The sequence below is a fragment of the Pocillopora damicornis genome, chromosome 14 (genome assembly GCF_964200805.1).
Source record: "Pocillopora damicornis chromosome 14, jaPocDami1.2, whole genome shotgun sequence".
Taxonomy (NCBI): Eukaryota; Metazoa; Cnidaria; class Anthozoa; order Scleractinia; family Pocilloporidae; genus Pocillopora; species Pocillopora damicornis.
The window spans coordinates 3,451,867-3,473,090 of NC_142683.1; the positions used below are offsets into that span (position 1 = coordinate 3,451,867).

Below are 21,224 nucleotides of genomic sequence, written 5' to 3' on the forward strand. Positions count from 1 at the left end.
GCAATCAAACGATATAAAGGACGGCCGGATGGTCGGTTGCTATGTAAATTCCTCCCGTTGCTATCTTAGAGGTCACGTCACGACGCGTTCACGGCTTGAGCAGATTTAAGCGTCAAGCTAAAGGGGTTCTTTCAGTCGTTTATTTTACATTGGATAAAGCTTGCCATCCTTCTTTTTTTTCATATTGAATGGCTCTGGCCTTTCACTTATGGCAGAGGTACGCTATCGGCTAACAACGGGTTTACAGAAGCCAACACGTCAACGTAACCGTTGTGATTTCGGTATTTCTAGAGTCCTGGAACTGAGAGAACACTTTTCTCTTAGGGGGCTCCACTGTTAAGGTAAACGCAGAACAAAAAGAAGAAAATAGACCCGAAATACCTGTCCTCCTCCCTAAAAAGTATAATTTTGACCGTTTAGTTGCCAAGCGTGCCATAAATCGAAAGTTGAAAGTGGACTTTGGTCTAAATGGCGTCGTTTTCGCCAATTTCTTCGGAGGAATCCAGGTAAGAAAATGTCACGTAAACTCGATTTTCTCCGTTGATCAGTTTAGGCCGCCATCTTGAATTTCCTCAGGCTCAATGTTGAGTGTTTTATTTCATCTGTAGCCCCGAAGGAGACCGTAAATGTTGCGGAAAAAGCCAAAAATGCAGCAAAGAGACAGGCCATTTGGGCAAACGTGATTCGAAACGACAAGTAAATCGTTTCTAGAAAACATCGCCTATTTTTAACATTCATAAGGAGCGCCAAACGCTCCAAGACAACTTTCGCTAGCTTCAAGTCCAAGAAGATGCTTCATCCAAGAAGGAGCAAGATATCTTGGCTTTACAAAGGGAGACAGATGCTCTAGTAGAGGAATCAGGTTAGTTTCCTACTTGTAAGTGGGTTAGTTGCCGCAAGATAAATGGAATTGATTATTCTTTATTAATTTATTTGCTGTTTTGGAATTTTCATTATTTTGATGATGATTTCCTGTCCTTGTTTATAGAAAGAGCGCTGCAAAAATCAAAAGGAGAGAAAGAGACACTAGACAAAGAAATAAGTGAATCAGAGGAGACACTGAGAGAACTAAAGGAGGCATATGAGAAAGTGAAAAAGCTGTTAATAATAATAATAATTTATTACTTATATGGCGCAAACTACATGTGGATATGATCTAATGCGCTATTGGAGCAGAAGGATGATTCCCGAAGACGAAGGGGTGCTGCTAGCACATTATATGAGGATGATTCATGATTACAATTTGAGCACTAGATACAGTAGAAGGGAAGAAACTAAAAACGTATTAGAATTTATTCATGGGGGTTTTGAAGCTTCATTGTATGGGCATGGGATTTTTTGGCTGCCAATGCAAGTAATGAAAACATGGGCATACTAATGAGTAATTATAAGAGGGGCCGATTTCTTCAGGGTATTTTTGAGAGAGCCATTAATGATTATCAGAAGTCAGAAGAAGTACCGCGGTGTTAAGAATCAGAGAGGGAAGTGATCGAGCCAACCAAAGCGAGAGCGAGAGGTACATTATACCACATGGCAGAGCCGAATAACGAAATGTTTCGTCACAGGTATGCGGTCAATAGCGCGGTCTCAAGCGCACGGGTTTTAAGATACAGCGAAATAGGGGCTGGCATCTAGACGGCAGAGGCATTTTGTTGTCGTCGAAGGCATTTTCCTATTTTTAGTTTTTTTAAGGAAAAGATGAATTTTTAGAGGGTGTCCAAAGTTTTTGAGGTTCTACTGTAAAAGAAAGCGGCTATGAAACAACGCCTAGAAGCAACAGAATGGAATATCAGACATGCAAATGACTCAAACTCCGTTTTCGGCGGAACTTTCCGTGCTCAAGCCTAACGTATGCGCAGTCGCTATTCAGCTCTGTTCCACGTGGGTTGGTAATTTTCTCTTAGAGACGACAGCTGAATTCTGCTTTCAGCGTTGCTGCTGATTTGCAAGCAGGCGCTTACAGTCAAGGTAACACCAGTGTCAAAACACACATTAAATACTAGCACTTGAGGGTTGCTTAAGAACCAATAAACATGAAATTCCTCATTCCCTTTAGAAAATATCGAGAAGACTTCCTTGTGCTCGTGTATTAAGGTGGCTCTGCTTGTCATTTCACTGAGTATTACTTGTGCTGATTGTCACACAAATTAAAACTAGTTTCACGCATCTTTCTAGTATCAAATTTTTTGTGGCATATGAAATCGGCTGTAGAGTCATTTATTTGTGTGGGTTGTATTTATTTTGGCAGCTTGTGCTTCTTCTTTAAAGGCTATCCCCGGTATCAAGGTTGTTACATACGATTAAAAGTTCAGTAGCGTGAGTTTTCGATGATGCAACAGTGGTTATGGAAAGCGTCATTCGATACTCAAAACCTTGTAACATCAAACACGTTTTTATGCCATCAGGTCGCTTTACTTCACAGGAAGAACTACTCAAGATGACAAATGTATTTATGTCATACTAAAGAGGAAAAATGTAAGGTTTTTTTTATGGCAAGGTCGTGGGTCACGGTGGGGTACTTTGAAAATATTCCGTGCATGCGATATCACGCGAATGAAAAGTTTGAAAGTTTGAGCGTACAAGCCAGTGGTGGCTAGTCTAGCTACGGTGGCTTCTCTTCCCTCATGTTTTGTCTTGCAAAATTCTCTCTCGCAGCCGTCAACCTCAGTTTGGGAAGGGAACGTGTTACAAACGATGTTGCGAGAGCATTAATTCTACAGGATCACTTAATACTTCACAGGAAGTATTTCTCGGCATTACAAATAAATTTATCACCTCCTTCTAGCTTAAGGGGAAAAAATCTAAGGTTTGTTTTCATGCCAAGGCCACGGAAAGGTACCTTTAGAGATATTCCATTGGTGTGATTGATCTCGCGAACATAAAACTTCGCAGCCGTTAACGTCAGTTTGGGATGAGAACGTGTTTCAGACGAGATAAAAAAACGCATGCAAAGGAGACTGTGAGCGGAAAGAGGAAGACTGAAAGAATAATGTTATGACGGGAAAAAGGAATGATTACCATTTAGGGGAGGGAAAAAAGTAAATTAAGATTCCCTTATTGATTAAAACGAGAAAACAACTTCAAAGAGAAGAGGAAAAAAATTAAATCATTTTGGAAGGGAATAAAATTAGCGAAGTAGAAAGAACAAACCTAAAATGGAATAAATAAAGAGCTTGAAGATGGATAAAATTGATGCGAATTGAAAATGACCGACCTGAAGTTATTATTTAGCGACCATTAATTAGTCATTAGTTTATCGCGGAGGGGGGGAGGGGAGGGGACGGGAGGGGACGGGAGAGTCGCGGAGGATTACATGGTTTTCATGGGGAGCGGAGGGGGAGTCAGTCTTTGCCAGACAGAGTATTATGGGAGGATCATAGAAAATTCACTTCCAATTAACTGCCGGGGCGGGGGGGGGAGGATCAGGTAAAGTTTATCGTGACACAAACAAAATCCCCCGACACCCCTCCCCTCAGACGATAAATGATGATCGATCCCTTAGGCCATATATTCCAAGAGGCCGACAAACGGAAGTGACGTTTTTCCGTTCGACCTAAGCCTGACCCTCTCCACGGTGTCGGTAGTGCACAGATAAAGGAAGTCTAAACAGCATTTGAGCTGTACCCCATTATCAGATAAACAACTAGCTCGGTTCATCGTCCACTTCAACACTGAAGGCAAAACAATTTCATTTGAGGTCAGTACCGGCTTATTCCAACCTACCGAACGATGATGACGCAAAGAAGTCAAGATGTGTCATTGTTTTCAAAGTGTAATGAAAAGTTCCTGTTCACAGCAACGGTTGGTTTGATAATTTTCTGTTTCACAGGGACTATTACTGCTCTGGTTCTCATCTTTGTTTTACTCTGCCCTAAATGCAGTTCGCCAGACTCCTTAGCAGCATCCATTTACTGGGGTGCCGCTATTTTTTTGCTTTGTATTGGAGTGGGAACACTGGTGATGTTAGTTTATTTAAGAAAGACAGGAACCGTTTCTAATCGTCAAGCTGTAATATGTCGGGTTCCAACTGCAGACTTAGAAAAATCTCCGACTCCAGTCTTGAATAATAATCATATTCCGCAACGTCGGCCGTGTGATAGTCCTTCTCCTTCAATAGATTTGCCGGATTATTTCACCGCTATTCAAGTTTACTGCGGGGTCAATTCAACCGTAAACGTGGACGATGCGTTACTGGAAGAAGTCCCTAGGACACCACCACCTTGTTACGAAATGGCGCTCGAACTAGCGGCCTTGCCCCGAGGCCAACCACCTGCAAGTATCGCACAAGACGTTTAACCAGCTTGGAGATATTCAGTGTTCATGGGCCGACGAATTATTTCTGAACATCTAACACTAGTAATCAAGAAGAAGCCTAGAAACGCGACTGAAAGACAACATGTACAGATTACACATGAGATGAGTTTCGAAAAAAAATACGGGATTGCGTTGATATGGTTTTGCCTTACTTACGCCCTGCGCGAACCTATGGATTATCACCCGTTTATCATCCAGCAAAGAGGACGCGGAAAAATAAAAGATCTAATTAGCAGAAAAATAGCTCAGCACGTGCGTTTTAAAACTTTGTACATTTCTCAGCTGTCCTATGCAAAACAACAATGTGAAATCACCACAATTTGCGTCGTCTGCGAACCGAAACCGCGATGGCAAATTATTTTAATTTCCATTTTGAACTCAACGCTTCTTTTTATACATTATGAAATTGAAGTGTGGCGCCGTATGAGACGGTAAACACATGCACCCATTTTTGAAATTCTAATTAAAGGCAGAAATTCATTTTTTAATTTAAGTTTTTATGATTTTTAAGTCTTCCATGGCGTTGCCGTCCTGACTGCTTAAGGTCCCTATTGTCCCTATTGTCGATACGGGAAAAAGAGCAGTTTTCAATGAAGTATCGAAGTATCGAAAGTGATCCTGGTTGCTTTGGTGATCCGAATTGCCTTGCTCTGTGATTGGTTAAGAAAACTCGCGCCACCGTCTCATCCAATCAAGTGTAAAAACCAAAACAAGTCCCAACTTGCAATGGTCAGTCGGTTACCTGTTTTCACTCTTAGTTCTCATCGGTTGATGATGATGTTAACCTTTGTTCTGATTTCTAGATGTTATTATTTTAGTTTTCGTTTTTCAATACTCAATTTAAAAGTGCTTCAAGGGTAAAAGCTGACAAAACAATGCTTACAGGAAGGGTTCTGCGCTTGACTTAAGGTTGTAGCTCAGGCTCCAGTTATCCGAAGGCCTTTTCGCGCTGCCGATCCAAGGTTAAATTTTCATCCAGTTTTTTTAATTCCTTTGTTCAAAGGCCTGTTTGGGATAATTTTGTGTATCCTCTTCAGAGCATACAATCATAACATCATTAACAAAAAGAAAATTACGCTGGATTTTCTTTCAATGCTTTCAAATCTGAAATCAAATTTCACACTTATTCTGAATTATCTTAACCCAACTTTGCTGGGTTAAGATAATTCAGCAGCTTTGCTTCCCTTACCTAGTCAGTTCTTCAAAGGACAACTACAGTTACAACTATAGTCCTGCATCTTAACGGGGTACAACACTGAAAGAACTTAAGTAATTTACCTTGGTTCAATGTCCTTAATATAGAAGCTGAACATAATTTGATCTCATGTTTACTTGCTATTCTGCATGAGTAAACAAAACAAATCACTTCACTTGTGTCAATATTTTGGTTTCAAGAGGAGGTAGTCTAAAAGTGTTAGTTAACGCATGCCTACCTGAATCCAGCTAATAGGCAATGGCAAGCACGAGCACAGTCAAGGTAAATAGATTCTCAAGATGAACCAAAGAAGCCAAATAACCAAAATTGGTAGAAAGACCGCATGAATCAGGAAAACGACAAGACTTTCAATTCACAACAATTGGTATAAAAAATTTGCGCCGCTTTCTCAACCAATAAGATGCAAAAATTAAATCCAATTATCAATTGGTCGCCCGCGTTTTTTTTCCCGCCCTTCACACAAGTAGTATGCTTCTTTCCATTGAGTTATAATATTTTTCATCGTTCTGATTTTATGGCCGCTGTGATGACTTTGGTTTTGTATTTTTTTTCTACCTGAGGAAATTGCTAGAGAACTCAACAAGAAATAGTGAAAAACCCCAGACATTGCTTTTATCATCGAATCGCTTCCTGTGGGCGTTATAAAAGATTAGAGCATAGTCGAGGCTTCCTTATTTGGAATATATTCCGTATCTACATAGTGCCACTTCTGCTAAATGAGTATATGGAGCCTTATTCTTCATTTCTAACCTTTACACCCTAACATCAGCATGTATATTCTCCACACTGTTCTCTTTACATTTCCTTAGGTGCTGACAAGGAGAATTTGTTTAACAATCAAGAGCTTCATAAGTTGGTGATCATTTCCTTTAATCTCATGACCCTAATGTGTGATTCTGGGGTGATACTGTAAGGAGAAATTAGATGCTAATTACTCTTGGGGGTCAAAAGGTTAAGAGAATTTTTACAAGTGAATGAATCAATAAATTCAGTCAAATGAACGAATTATTTCATATGCTGATCACATACGGTGGAATCCGGAAATCGCATGTTAAGGGAAAGAAACGTTTCACAAACACAACATCCGCTGTTTGCCAAGCAAAGGTAACATACATCACAAGGTTTCTCTTTTCACTTGATTATGTTTCATTACAAAATTGATTTATCCAACTTGTGCTGCTGGTAATCCTAGCTAAGCGAGCGTCCGTTCAGATGCGGATCATTATCCCAGCTAAGTGATCACATCTAAAATAGAATTGCAATTATTTGTTATATCTTCGAAAATCATCGTAAATCCAAAGGTAAACTTTACGAACAAAAAAGCAGTCGAAAGCAGAGTCAACAAATAGTTAAGAAGAGAGAATTACTCGGGAACGGTGGATAAAAAGATGACACTGACCAACAGCATGAGTGACCAAGACAGAATTTCTCCTAACAATATCAATACAACGTCAAGCAGACAAATGACGAGAATAGAGAAAAATATCACTTTGGGGATTATTAGTTGATCCAATGCAAATTCTCCGAACTAACATCATAAGAACTAGTACAGTATGGTAGAAAGTAAGGAGAATTACTAATGAGATCTTGTGATGAAAGGGTTAAAGAGGTTTTTGCTTTTGTGCTTCTTGACCTGTAATGGGCACATAACATCATTGATCGACGTATTCATATGACGATTTGGTATGAACTTTAAACCCTACAATGGGTCATATATATATGATCTGATTCATAACGCCATTTGCCCCAACGAAGGGCGAACGCTTAAAATGTCAGCGCCAAAAACTCTCTTCTGTTCAGTGCAAATTGACGTTATCAACTCAGTTAGTAAAACCAAATAACCTTGACAAACCCCTACCGACGCAGCACTACAGTTTCAATCTTAAGAAACAGAGCCGCGTTTGTTTTCCTGAACTGAACAGAACCCTAAAATGAAGCAAGGATGTTGTGTCCAAGCAAATCGCTGGCATTGGAATTATTGTTTTTTAAGACTCGTAAAATAGTTTAGGAATTAAACAACACACACATTTTTTGCTAGCGAGCCTTAATGATTTGTTCTCATCTGGAAGTTCCACACTGTACGCACTCTACACAGCACGTGTTGCTCGCGGTTCGAGATCGATCTTAGCAGTGTTGCTGGCGGTTCGAGATATTGTTCTCTAGTAACTGCCACGTATCGTATTTCACGCCCACACAGAAGGATACGCTGTAATCTCCAGGATCACGAGGGCAACATTTACACTGATAACTCACTTCTTGATGTATATGCAAATCGGAAAAGTTTGACCTCTTTTCTTTTTTCTTTTTTTTCTTTTTTAACCTTTGCTTTTATCAAAAAACACAATTCTACAAAACATTACTTACAATTCAAGACTCGTTACGCTACTCTACTTACAGAACAATACTTACGATACTTACAATTTAGATTACTCATTCTAGCAATACAATACTGAATATGGTTGCTTACAAAAAATATAATTTCTTGCAATACGGGCTAGCTACTTACACTAATACAATTCTCTACTTACATTACTTGTTGAATAAACAGTTGAATATACAGTTACTTACAATACATTATACGGTATATTGACTTGATGAGGCAGGAGTTCTTCTCAATAAAACATATAATTAAGACAAATTAAAGTGTGACCTCTTCTCTGAGACTTTAAACCTGAATTTCGTAGAATTTACCACTAATTTTAAAGTCAGTCCCTGAAGGACACGAGCTCTCTGGTCAGTAATGAATAGCAAACCGAATCACAGTGACCGTGTCATATTGTTGAAATATTGTTTATGGCGTTTTACAAAAAATTGACATTGGATACTGTAGTTACCTTTAGGACTTTTCAAAACCAAGAGGCAGATTTTGTTCGTGTGCTGATATTCAGGGAAAGGGTGTAAGATATCTGGAATGTATTTTTCTGAGATAAGTTGTAGTTATCTGTAAGTGCCAACAAGCGCCGAATCGTGCGTTTGCTATCTGACGCCATTAGAGGCCCATTATTGGAAAACGCACCATACACCATGGCGCAACATTATTGTGCGTCATGGCATTTGGTAGAAAAAAAGGTGAAAAAAGGTGAAAAAAAGGTGAAAAAAAAGACTTTCGAAATAAAAAAAAAATCGAAGTGGGTCAGTCAGAGGTATCGAACCAGCGACATTCAGCTTCCGAACCAATTTTACGGCGACCGGCACGGTTCGTGAGATCTTAATCACTCACTTACTTACTAACCTTTACTGGCTTAATGCCAGTAAGCTAAAAAAATGCAAAGGCAACCTGCTAATGTTGTTCCTAAAATATTTTCAACTTATTCAAGTATTCCCTTGTAAAAATTTAAGACTTATTGCAATAACATACCAAATAATTATTGCCCGAAGAAATGTCCAATTTTCCCTCCTTGAAACCTTACATGAGAATGCATTCGTTTTCAGCCACTCATGAGCGCGTAATATTTTCATGTACAGTGTGAACTGAATTATTGTAAACTACGAAGGTCATCGAATGAGGAAGGAAAATGCTATTCGCCGGTTGTTACGACAGAGGGACAAAGAAAATACCTTAATCCCTACGGAGGAAACGAAACTCAAACCTTTGAGACATTGTCATCTTAAGGATGCGGAAATTACGGGTATCTTGTCCGAGGATTAAAAAACAAACAACTTTCCAATGATTAGAAAAGGCGGATGCAGGAACTCTCGGAAAGTGAAAGAAAGCATAACATTCCCACGGCAAAAAAGCTCCACGTCGCCCCATCAATCATTAAGAGAAACTGTGAAGATGATTGTTACTACTAAAGAGCAAAAAGGTTCACGATCATCGAGGCGCATTGGACGCCGAACCTGCTTAGCTGGCGTTACCATATCAACATTCCTCTGTGTCAGTGGAATTGCTCTGTGTGCAGTCTTAATCACGTTCGTCGTTCTACATGAAGAATGCCCAAGCTGTCCTTCCTTCGTTTCTGAAGATCCGAAGTCGGTTTGGATTTTCACGGGAGTTGCTTCCTCTTTGTTAATATCTGGAGGATGTATCATTGTGATACTAACGTTCCAAGATCGGCGAATAAACAGCCCCGACAGTTCATTTCCAGAAGAAGTTGAAATCCCTTCTACGATTCTGGCACAAGATCCTGAAAATTCCTCCGCATTTGTTTTGCCCCACTCTCTAATCTGGCCAGTAGTTTTACCCGATTACTTTACTGCTGTTCAAAATGACATTGAAACTGTCCCATCGGCATACTGTGTAAACTGTCCTGAATCACAGCCACCAAGCTACGAAGAAGCAGTTTCATTGGTAAATTTCCGTACCATATGATTGTCACCTCTTGGATGTTCGAATTCACTGTCTCAGACGTAACATTTAGCTACCATCTATGGATTTTCAAACTCTGCAGACTTCTTCGAAACCGGATAAATCGTAATCCCAGACTACATAAATGCAAACACTCTATGTTGTTTTGTATGGTTAAACTGGCCTTGATGTATATAATTTGAAGCAATTAATATTATCACAATTAAAACGTTTCTAAAACCAGTGAATTGTTATCACGACAGATTTTTAAAACTATCGTTGTTTGATTAAAAATAAAGTCGTCAAAAACCGATTTACAAGACATAGGATAAATTCTCACTCATAAGATTGTTATTTCAATTTCGTTTCTGAGGCTTAAAAATGAGCAAGCGTCAAAGCTGAAAATGAAGGTGAAAAAAATTCCTCCACGAGGTTCATATTACGAAATGTAAGTAAACTTTCATAATGACACAAATTTTGAACTGTATTTTCTTGACAGTCAGGACAGCAACCTCGAGGAAGAGTTTAAAATAAATTTGCATTTTTCTTTTGAGTTTCGTAAATGTCTGGATGTGTTTACCGACTCTTTCCGCGCCACGCCTCAACTTCAGGCTAACGAATGTGAGTAGCGTTAAGTTCCAAATGGAAAGTTAAATAATTTGCCGTCGGGATTCTGTTCTCGAGCCACGCAAAGTTTAGTGATTCCACTTTTTTGTCTCGCAGAGGATTGCTGAGAAATTTTCAAAGCTTTAAACCACTCGAGCTGAACTTATTGATTTGCTTAATAGATCTTTTGTTTTGCGGCGTCTTCATTGTTATGGCCGTCGCTTATAGAAGTTCCTAGCTTGTAACAAACGGATTTCATGGTGCCGTGCTTCTCTTCAGTAATATATCACAGATGACTTAAATATGTGGTAAGAACAAAAAAGTGGCGCAGGCAAGTGAGTCACTGATGTTTTTACCATATTTTGACATCTTCTGTGAGCTATTAATGAACAGCGCTACGGCAACATTAAACCTATTTGTTTTGTCTTATGAATAAGCAAAATTTTGTTGATGGTGGCGTTATCTATGCGTCTGCTTCCAATAGATCTGAAATAGGAACAATCACAATGCCTGCTTAATTTAGCGTGTAACCATCATGCTGTAAATATAAATATGGAACAAGATATTTAGAGCGAGTTGGCGCAGGAGGTTTAAGTTTTCTTTAAATCTTAAGTTGTGAGAAATTACAGAATTTTGTTTAATTCAAACGCACAAATTTTTTTGAAGTGAGTGATATGAAAGCACTGGATTACCACAGATTACCACGTTCTTCGATCTTTAGGAAGTTGGAACCACAACTGTCACGGCAAAAGAAAAACCTCACGACAAAAAGAATAACATTATGGCAAAAGTGAAAGACTCAAGGCAAAAAAAATAACATTGTCCTCACGGCATAAAAGAGAGCATGGGGGGCTGGGACGAGTTGCCGAGGTGCACCATGGAATAAGAAAATGCGGTAAAGGGTTCAGCGGCTGATCATCACTTCTCGCCATCTTGGAACATTTGAAGGGGGTCAGCAGAAAGATGTTTTGCTGTAACTGTGGGCAAAAAGTTTCAGATGACGTCAACTACTGTTCAAGCTTTGGAAAAGGTAAGGTTTTTATAAGGTACTATATTTTCTTTTACTTTTTTACAGACAAAATACGCATACTACTTGAAAAACAAAAAAAACATACTAAAAAAAAAACTTACTACGCAAACATACTACGCAAAAAAGCATACTACTTGACACAAGTAGTATGCTTGTTTCCACTGAAATTATATTTTCATCGTTCTGATTTCATGGCCGCTATATGATAACCATGGTTTTGTATTTCTTTTCTACCTGGGAAATTGCTAAAGAACTCAACAAGAAATAGTGAAAAACCCCACATATTGCCTTCGTTATCGAATCGCTTCCTGTGGGCATAATAACAGATTAGAGCACAGACGAGGCTTTCTTATTCAGAAAGTGTTCCGTATCTACATAGCGCCACTTCTGCTCAATGAACATATGGAGCCTTATTCTTCATTTGTAACCCTTTAAACCCTAACATCAGTATGCATATTCTCCATACTGTTCTCTATACATTTCCTAAGGTGCTGACAAGGAGAATTTGTTTAACAATCAAGAGCTTCATCAGTTGACGATCATTTTTTTATTCTCATGACCTTCATGTGTGATTCTGGCGTGATATTGTAAGGAGAAATTTCATGCTAATCACTTTTGGGGGCCAAAGGGTTAGGAGAATTTCTACAAGTGAATGAATCAATAAATAACTTTTGACGGTAAATGTCAGCGCAGGTTTAAATTCAGTTAAATGAACAAATAATTTCATGTGCTGATCACATACGGTGGTATCTGGAAGTCGCGTGTTTAAGGGAAAGGAACGTTTCCGCTGTTTGTCAAGTAAAGGTAACAAAAGTATAGTCATTAGCATACATCACATGGTTTCTTTTTTCACTTGATTATATTTTGTTACAAAATTGATTTATCCAACCGGTGCTGCTGGTAATCCTAGATGGGCGAGCGTTCGTCCAGATGCAGATCATTATCCCTGCTGAGTGATCACATCTGAAATAGAATTGCAATTATTTGTTGTATCTTCAAAAATCATCGTAAATCCAAAGGTAAACTTTACGTACAATAAAGCAGGGTCAACAAACATTTAAGAAGAGAGAATTACCCAGGAAGTGTAGATAAAAAGATGCTGACACCGACTGCATGAGTGACCAAGACAGAATTTCTCCTAACAATATCAATACAACGTCAAGCAGACAAGTGATGAGAGTAGAGAAAAAAATCACTTTAGGGATTATTAGTTGATCCAATGCAAATTCTCCGAACTAACATCATAAGAACTGGTACAGCATGGTATAAAGTAAGGAGAATTACTAATGAGATCTTGTGAAAGGATTAAAGAGGTTTTTGCTTTTGTGCCTCTTGGTCCGCGATGGGCACATAACATCATTGATCGACGTATTCATCTGATGATTTGATATAAACTTTAAACCCTACAATGAGTCATATGATTTGATATGCGTTCATAACGACATTTGCCCCGACGAAGGCGAACGCTTGAAACGTCAGCTATAAAAACTCTCTTCTGTTGCCAATTGACATCATTAACTCAGTTAGTAAAACCAAATAATCTTGACAAACTCCCACCGACGCAGCACTACAGTTTCAGTCTTAAGACAGAGCCGCGTTTATTTTCCTGAACTGAACAGAACCCTAAAATAAAGCAAGGATTTTGTCTTCAAGTGAATCGCTTGCCTTGGCGTTATTGTTTTTTAAGACTTGTAAAATAATATAGGAATTAAACAGCACACACACTTTTTGCTGGCGAGCCTTAGTGATTTGTTTGATCTGCGAATTCCACCCTGTACGCACTTCACACAGCACGTGTTGCTCGCAGTTCGAGATCGATCTTGGCAGTGTTGCTGGCGGTTCGAGTTATTGTTCTCTATTCTTGATTGCCTTGCATCGTATTTCACACTCACACAGAAGGATACGCTGTAATCTCCAGGATCACGAAGGCAACATTTACGCTGATCATCACTTCTTGATGTATATGCAAATCGGAAAAGTGTGACCTTTCATTTGAGACTTTAAACCTGAATTTTGTAGAATTTGCCATTAAGTTCAAAGTAATGAATAGAAGACAGTCCCCTGAAGGACATGAGCTTACTGGTCAGTAATGAATAGCAAACCGAGTTATAGTGTTCGCCATTAACCATGGTGCAAGAACTTCAAAATATTTTGCCTTATTGCTCTCTTCGATCGTAACGCGTGGTGGAATCAAGAGTTTGTTTACATTTGCATGTCCTCCAGTTCGCAAAGTCACGTGATGTGACGTCACGCTTGAAATGGGTCTATTGTTGAAATGTTGTTTGTAGTGTTTTAAACAAATAGGCAGTTTTTGTTAGGGTGCCGATATTTAGGGAAAGGGTGTAAGATATCTGGAAGGTATTTTTCTGAAATAAGTTGTAGTTGTCTGTAAGTGCCAACAAGAGCCGAATCGTGCGTTTGCTATCTGACGCGATTAGAGGCCCATTATGGAAAATCGCGCCAGGGCGCAACATTATTGTGTGTCATGCATTTGGTAGAAAAAAAAGGTGAAAAAAGAAACGTTCGAAGTAAAAAAGAAACTCGAAATGGGTCAGCTAGAGGTATCGAGCCAGCGACCTTCAGCTTCAATTTACAATGACCGGCGCAGTTCGTGGGACCTCATTCACTTAATTACTTACTAAGCTTTGCTGGCTTTAAACCACTGAGTGAGCGAACAAAATGCAAAGGCAACGTAATTAACCTGCGAAAGTTGTTCCTAAAATATTTTCAACTTATTTAAGTATTCCCTTGTAAACCATTAACACTTGTTGCAATAACATACCAAATAATTATTGCCCAATTTTCTTCCCTTGAAACCTTACATGAGAATGCATTCGTTTTCAGCCTCTAAGAAGCGTGTAATATTTTCATGTACAGTGTGAACTCAATTATTGTGAACTACGAAGGTCATCGAATGAAGACCAAAAATGCTACTCGCTGGTTTTCACGACAGTGGGACATAGAAAATACCTAAATCCCTAAGGAGGAAACGAAACTCAAACCTTTGAGACATTGTTATCTTAAGGATGCGGAAATTACGGGTATCTTGCCCGAGGATTAAAAAAAAAACTTTCCTATTGTTAGAAAAGGCTGATACAGGATCTCTCGGAAAGTGAAAGAAAGCATAACATTCCCACGGCATAAAAGTTCCACGTTGCTCCATCAATTATTAAGAGAAACTGTGAAGATGATTGCTAATAGTAAAGAGCAAAAAGGTTCACGATCATCGAGGCGTATTGGACGCCGAACTTGCCTAGCTGGCGTAACCATATCATTATTTCTGTGTATCAGTGGAATTGCTCTGTGTGCAGTCTTAATCACGTTCGTCGCTCTACGCAGAGAGTGCCCAAGCTGTCCTTCCTTTGTTTCTGAAGATCTGAAGTCGGTATGGATTTTCATGGGAGTTGCTTACTTGTTGTTAATTTCTGGAGGATTTACTATTATGATACTAACGTTCCGAGATAGGCGAATAAACAGTCCCGACGGTTCATTTCCGGAAGAAGTTGAAATCCCTTCTACGATTCTGGCACAAGATCCAGAAAATTCCTCCGCACTTGTTTTGCCACCTCCACCAATCTGGCCAGTAGTTTTACCCGATTTCTTTACTGCTTTAATGACATTGAAGCTGTCCCATCGTCATACTGTGTAAACTGTCCTGAATCACAGCCGCCAAGCTACGAAGTAGGAGTTTCATTGGCAAATTTCCGTACCATATGATTGTCGCCTCTTGGATGTTCAAATTCATTGTCTCAGACGTAACATTTAGCTACCATCCATGGATTTTCAAACTCTGCAGACTTCTTCGAAACCGGATCAATCGTAATCCCAGACTACATAAATGCAAACTCTGTATACTGTTTTGTATGGTTAAACTGGACCTGATATATATTGAAGCAAACAATATAATTACAATTAAAACTTTACTAAAAACCAGTGAATTGTTATCACCACAAATGTTTTAAACTATCGTGTTTTACTAAAAATATAGTCGTCAAAAACCAATTTACAAGACATAGGATAAATTCTTAGTCGTACGATTATCATTTCAGCCGACTATCACTTTCATTGCTGTGGCTTAAAAATGAGCAAGTTTCAAAGCTGAAAATAAAGGTGAAAAAAATTCCTGTACATGGTTCATCAAACAGAATGTAAACTTCCATAATAACACAAATCTTAAACTGTATTTTCTTGGCCGTCAGGACAGCAACCTCGAGGAAGAGTTTAAAATGAATTTGCATTTTTCTTTTGAGTTTCGTAAATGTCTGGATGTGTTTACTGACTCTTACCGCGCCACGCCTCAACTTCAGGATAACGAATGTGAGTAGCGTTAAGTTCCAAATGGAAAGTTAAATAATTTGCCGTCGGGATTCTGTTCTCGAGCCACGCAAAGTTTAGTGATTCCACTTATTTTTCTCGCAGAGGATTGCCTAGAAATTTTCGAAGTTTTAAAACGCTCGAGCTGAACTTATTGATCTGCTTAATTGATCTTCTATTTTGCGGCGTCTTCATTGTTATGGCCGTCGCTTATAGAAGTTCCTAGCTTGTAACAAACAGATTTCATGGTGCCGTGCTTCTCTTCAGTAATATATCACAGATGACTTAAATATGTGGTAAGAGCAAAAAAGTGGCCCAGCCAAGTGAGTCACTGATGTTTTTACCATATTTTAACATCTTCTGTAAGCTATTAATGAACAGCCCTACGGCAACATGGAATCTATTTGCTTTGTTTGATGAATAAGCAAAATGTAGTTGATGGTGGCGTTATCTATGCATCTTCTTCCAATAGATTTGAAATAGAGGCAAAGCGTGCTTAATTTAGCGTGTAACCATATCCGTATAAATAGAAACATGGAACAAGATATTTAGGGCGAGTTGGGGCAGGAGTGATCGAAAGGTTTAGGAAATTACAGAATTTTGTTTAATTCGAACCCCCATTTTTTTGGAGAGAGTGGTAAAGCATTGAAGCGCGAAATCCGAAGATCTTCGGTTGGAGTCTTCTAGAAGACTCAAATTTTTCCTCTGTTGCATGTTTGCGACAAACAGATTACCAAGTTCTTTGACCTTTAGAAAGTTGGAACATTCTATAACAGCATCCAAAGTGATGCTAGTTTTAAAGTCCGCATAATCAAGAGTAAAGAGCATCTAAAAGTTGAATCAATTAAAGCTACTGAGAAGAAACAAGTTTAAGTGGCGATACTTGAAATTTAATCAGCTGCATAACGGACACTTAAATTTCCACGCGCACCTAAGAATCACGTGCCGTTCATTTGATGAACGTGACTTCAGTAATTTTCCAAATATAATTTCTTACGTAGGTAAAACCAAACAGAGCAGCAAAAATATCGTTTAGATGGCCGGGAATGTTCTTTAACGTCTGGTATACAGAGCAATATAATAATTTTTGGTGTATAGTGCCCGAAAATTTGCCAAAACTTTTAATGAGCCCCATGCGCGTAACGTTCACAGTGGAGGTCTGCAAACAGCCCACGAGAGTCCGTCAAATAACAAGATCAGCCTAAACACAAAAAAGAGGCATATGTAATATCGAAAAGTAGTGAACAATACCGTTTCAAAATGGCAGATGATCCACAGGTAGCGAATGAAGCACAGGAATCCACGAGAGAATCGATCACAGCAAAGAAGGGATCCTTGATTCTCGCGTTCCTCGCTCTTCTTTGTTTTGGAGCTGGAGTGTTCATCTTTGGAGCAGTGATTTTCCTAATCATTCGAGAAAGGTGTAATGATTGCAAGCAGAGCTCATTGGGAAAGAGTTTGTCTATCGTTGCCTTTTCGTCGATTGTCTTCGGTTTTGGCTTCCTGGGAGGTTATTGCAAGAGATCCAAAAAGTACTTCACCCGTCCAGTTGCTGAGTTAGTTGTTGTCTCTGCGATTCCAGCAGAAAATCTGGAAAAATCGCCTGCTCCTGTTCTGCACGATAACCATGTTTCCCCACGTCATTTGTACATGAGTTCAGCCTCAGATTTGCCTGATTATTTTACTGCCACCAGAAATATTGATGGTTTATATTCAGCTGCAGACGCCGAAGTTCGGTCGGAAGATATCCCCAAAACCCCGCCACCATGTTATGAAGAAGCGCTTAAAATGCCTGCTTTAGCTAATACGACAATCTAAAAGGATACGAACAATTTCAAAGAAGGAGTCATCGAAAGTGAAGAAATAAGCCTGGGATAACTCTTATCTCTTCATTTCACTTCTTCATATTATATTTTGACCGTCCTGCTTTGTAGATTTTTATCAATTTTCGCGTGACTTATGTTTTTTTTTTTCAATTTGCGTACCAAACATGCTAGGTCAAAGGTTAGCAAAAGAAGGTTAAAAAAAAAATCAAGTATTGACAAAAAGGTGATTGAATAGGCTTGCGGTTAGCACGCGCACAAAGGTGCACTTACTGATGATTATTTTTTAAATTCCAAAGAACGGTTCGCGCGTTTAAAAACGTGGAACTTGTCTCTTTGTAAATGGTCCGAACTGTTCCCTGACGTACTGGAACCAAGAACCAGGGTAAAGTCGATGAGGGACTATGGATACAGAGATACTTCGCAACGAAGCAATGATATCCATTTTCTATTAATTTATCATCTACGTTAGGATAACTGAGTAATATGCACTCTTCTGTTTCAAGATGCACGCATGTTAAGTTGTGTCTCAGCACAGGTAACCCACACTCGCACAATGAGCCTCTTTAAATATGTAAATATATCTTAGGATTTGTATCCGAATGAACGGCCCCATTATCAAGCCAAAAACTGAACTTATTTTGAATATAAACGAGGTAGCCTCCTTTTTGTGCATTTTGTAAGTTTTCTGGGCTGATTTACGACAGTTTACCACGAGAGTTTTAAGTCCCCGTTTTTTTCTCTATACATAAAACTTTGATATATTCATTTTCATATTTTTCGGAGGCTCAAAGTGCAAGCATGGGCTTGCTGTGGTCGCACGAAGTTGAAACTATTAATAAAGTTTAAACTCGAAGTCTTTCTTTCTTGACGTGACGTCACACTTTGATTCACGGATGACTTCCTGTTTGATTTCAAAGCAAACAAAGTCTCAATTAAATGAAATAAATTTTATTTGGACCTTACGATAATTAAAAAAAAACCCATTGAAATGATCCCGACAGGATCAATTAAACTTATTGCAGAATAAGAAGCCAAAACGAAAAAAAAAAACCAAAACAAAAAAAGGCCTAGACGATGTTTTGGCCTGTACCGGATCAATGTCAATATCTAAACAACTGTGTACCTTAATACAACAACGTCAACTGAAAATAAGTTACGGTTACTGTTGGTTGATGGGAGGGGTTGGCGTGCAGTTGCTCCCACAACTCCGATCCTAAGTATTAGTTTGGTGCTAATACGAGCTAAGTTTCGAAGCCACAGACGTAGAGTGGTGCCAATTGCCCCCCCCACCCCCCCCCCAAAAAAAATTAAAAAATGGCTCGTTCACTTCCGGCTAGATATTTTTTTTTAGCTGCAAGCACAAGAATATCTATACATTTTACATCGGAATACATTTAGAGAAATTTCAATGGAGTGTCGTAAAACCCAAACCAAATTTATCTTAACACTTAAACTCCCATGAGCGACCAAGACAGAATTTCTCCTTACAATATCATTACAACATCAAGCAGACAAGTGATGAGAATATAGAAAAATATTGATTAGGGGATTATAAGTTGATCTGATCCTAAATTCTCCAAACTAACATCCCAAGAACTGTATGGCAGACAGTAAGGAGAATTACTAATGAGATCTGGGGAGTTAAAGGTTAACGACCAATCAGAAGAAAGTACCCGTAAGAGCCAATAAAAAATCAAATTAAAAACAAGAAATATTACGTAAATCACGGGCGATCAATTCGTCATTGGTTTTCGTTGGACATTTGATTGGTTGAGAAAGGGGTGCAAGTTTTCTGGATCAATCTCATGTCTGATTAAAGCAAAACCATGCAGAGCCCAAACGTATTACTATTGTGGGTAAACCTATCACTGTAGTGTAATATCTGTTATATAATTCATGATAATATATTCAAATGGCTTCCTAGCTTGAACGGAGGAAAATCGTTTAAAACGTTTCCCCTAGAAACGACCCTACTTAACGTGAGGTAATATTAAAACAAGTTTCAGATCTCTTAAACCTTCAAAACGTTTCAGTGGTTTAAACTATTACTAGCAGTAGCATGTGAGATTCGTAGTGACAAACTGTTTCATGAGCTTGATAAAAGTCTGACCCTGTCGGATATGTAGTCTTGCTCGGAACTTTTGACATGCTAATTAGATATATGCGTTGTGGTTAAATTTCTACGAAGCAAATTTATCAGAGTGTTGTTTCCTCTCCACCTCTAAATTCTACTAAAGACATCGGTGAGCTTTCCTCACCGGTTATAAAGGCCAGTTTGAGAGCATCATCGTAACATGGTGGTGGAGTTTCTGGAAACCTTTTTATCCAAACTGCATCTTCCTCGGATAAATATATTCCATCAATATTCTGGACAGCAGTAAAATAATCGGGCAAGTCCATCGAAGAGGCCCTAAGAGACAGAAGACGGCGAGGAATATGGCTGTGAGGAAGAATAGGAGCCGGAGAAGTCGCCAAAACTTCCACAGGAATCGTCGAGATCGTAGCCTGAGAATCATTTGATAGTCTCTTGGGTCGTACCAACACTATCAATGCTAATCCAACAACCAGGAGTACTGAGGCAATGATTGCAAATCTAACAGTTGAGTTTTTATAGGAAAGATCGAAAATGGCGAATACGAACAGAATAAGGCTTCCAGCGAAACAAATAAGAGTGAGAACTGTAACCACGAAAGAAACTTTTTTTCTGTTCCTTGATAACCTCGCGTTTTCTCGTCCCACAAAATCATTTGTACTTGTCATTTTCGAAGAATTGGAATGAAAAAGTAAAACTGATGATATCTTCAAAGCGTAAATTCAGCAATCGTTGAATAAAAGGGAGATGCGCCTTATGAAAAGCCGTTGCTTCTGCAGATATTGGTTGATCCCTCGTCAACAGAAGTGTAACTACAGGCAGTAGTAGCAATGTACCTTAGGCGCTGGAAAATGCAAATCGCATGACACATCATCCAGCATCCTGAATCATGTTATCAAAATAACTTATTGACGCAAATTATACTATCGTTTTCACTTCCAAGTGGCTTTCGGAAACTTCCACATAACAGTTGACTTGTGTTGAAATGAGGATGTAACAGTAACTTTCCGATCAGTCCTTATACATAGTAAAAGGAGATAGTCGTACAATGAATACATTTACAGTTTCGATAAAAAACCTGCGTCTATTTTTTTTAAAAATCGGTTCCCACAGGAAGTTAACTGCACGCAGATACGACTGTCAGTAGGAGGTCCAATATACCTTCCTCTAGGCCTCTGAAGTTATAAACGGCACAGACAGAAAATGTACGTACAGCAAGCGCCAGGGGAAAAGAAAAAAGCTTATTTCAGTATTTTACGTTTTATCGTTTTTATTTGCCATTACATATAAAAATATTTCTACAACTTAGAACAATTTGTAAATAAATCAAACAAACAAAAATGGTTAATGGGGGGGAGGGGGAGGGGGGAGGGGGGGAGGGGGGGAGGGGGGAGGGGGGAGGGGGGAGGGGGGGAGGAGGGGCTTGCTGAAAACCATTAAGGTTTTTAGGCTTAGGTCCCCTTAAAAGTACTACAAGAGAAGCAAATCTAAACAACAGATATAGCAAATAACGTGCTGACAAGCCATATAACAGTTCA

At 39.0% G+C, this 21,224-nt stretch overlaps 1 protein-coding gene and 1 long non-coding RNA gene across 2 annotated transcripts; both read left to right on the top strand.

The window, feature by feature from the left end:
- The first annotated feature begins 74 nt into the window (after nucleotides 1-74).
- LOC149034029 (uncharacterized) lies at nucleotides 75-2,317 on the top strand. The gene is made up of 3 exons (XR_016182802.1): nucleotides 75-506; nucleotides 609-862; nucleotides 989-2,317. It is a non-coding gene; the product is annotated as an uncharacterized LOC149034029 (long non-coding RNA).
- A 13,430-nt stretch (nucleotides 2,318-15,747) lies between these two features.
- On the top strand, nucleotides 15,748-18,447 carry LOC113681823 (uncharacterized). Its single transcript, XM_027198943.2, has one exon. It carries the CDS (start codon nucleotides 17,029-17,031, stop codon nucleotides 17,584-17,586), a length of 558 nt encoding a protein of 185 aa, XP_027054744.2. The 5' UTR covers nucleotides 15,748-17,028; the 3' UTR covers nucleotides 17,587-18,447.
- The last annotated feature ends 2,777 nt before the right edge of the window (nucleotides 18,448-21,224 follow it).

Bases quoted from the DNA above. Each gene is read 5' to 3' on its own strand.
- LOC113681823 (XM_027198943.2), top strand. From the start codon at position 17,029: ATGGCAGATGATCCACAGGTAGCGAATGAAGCACAGGAATCCACGAGA.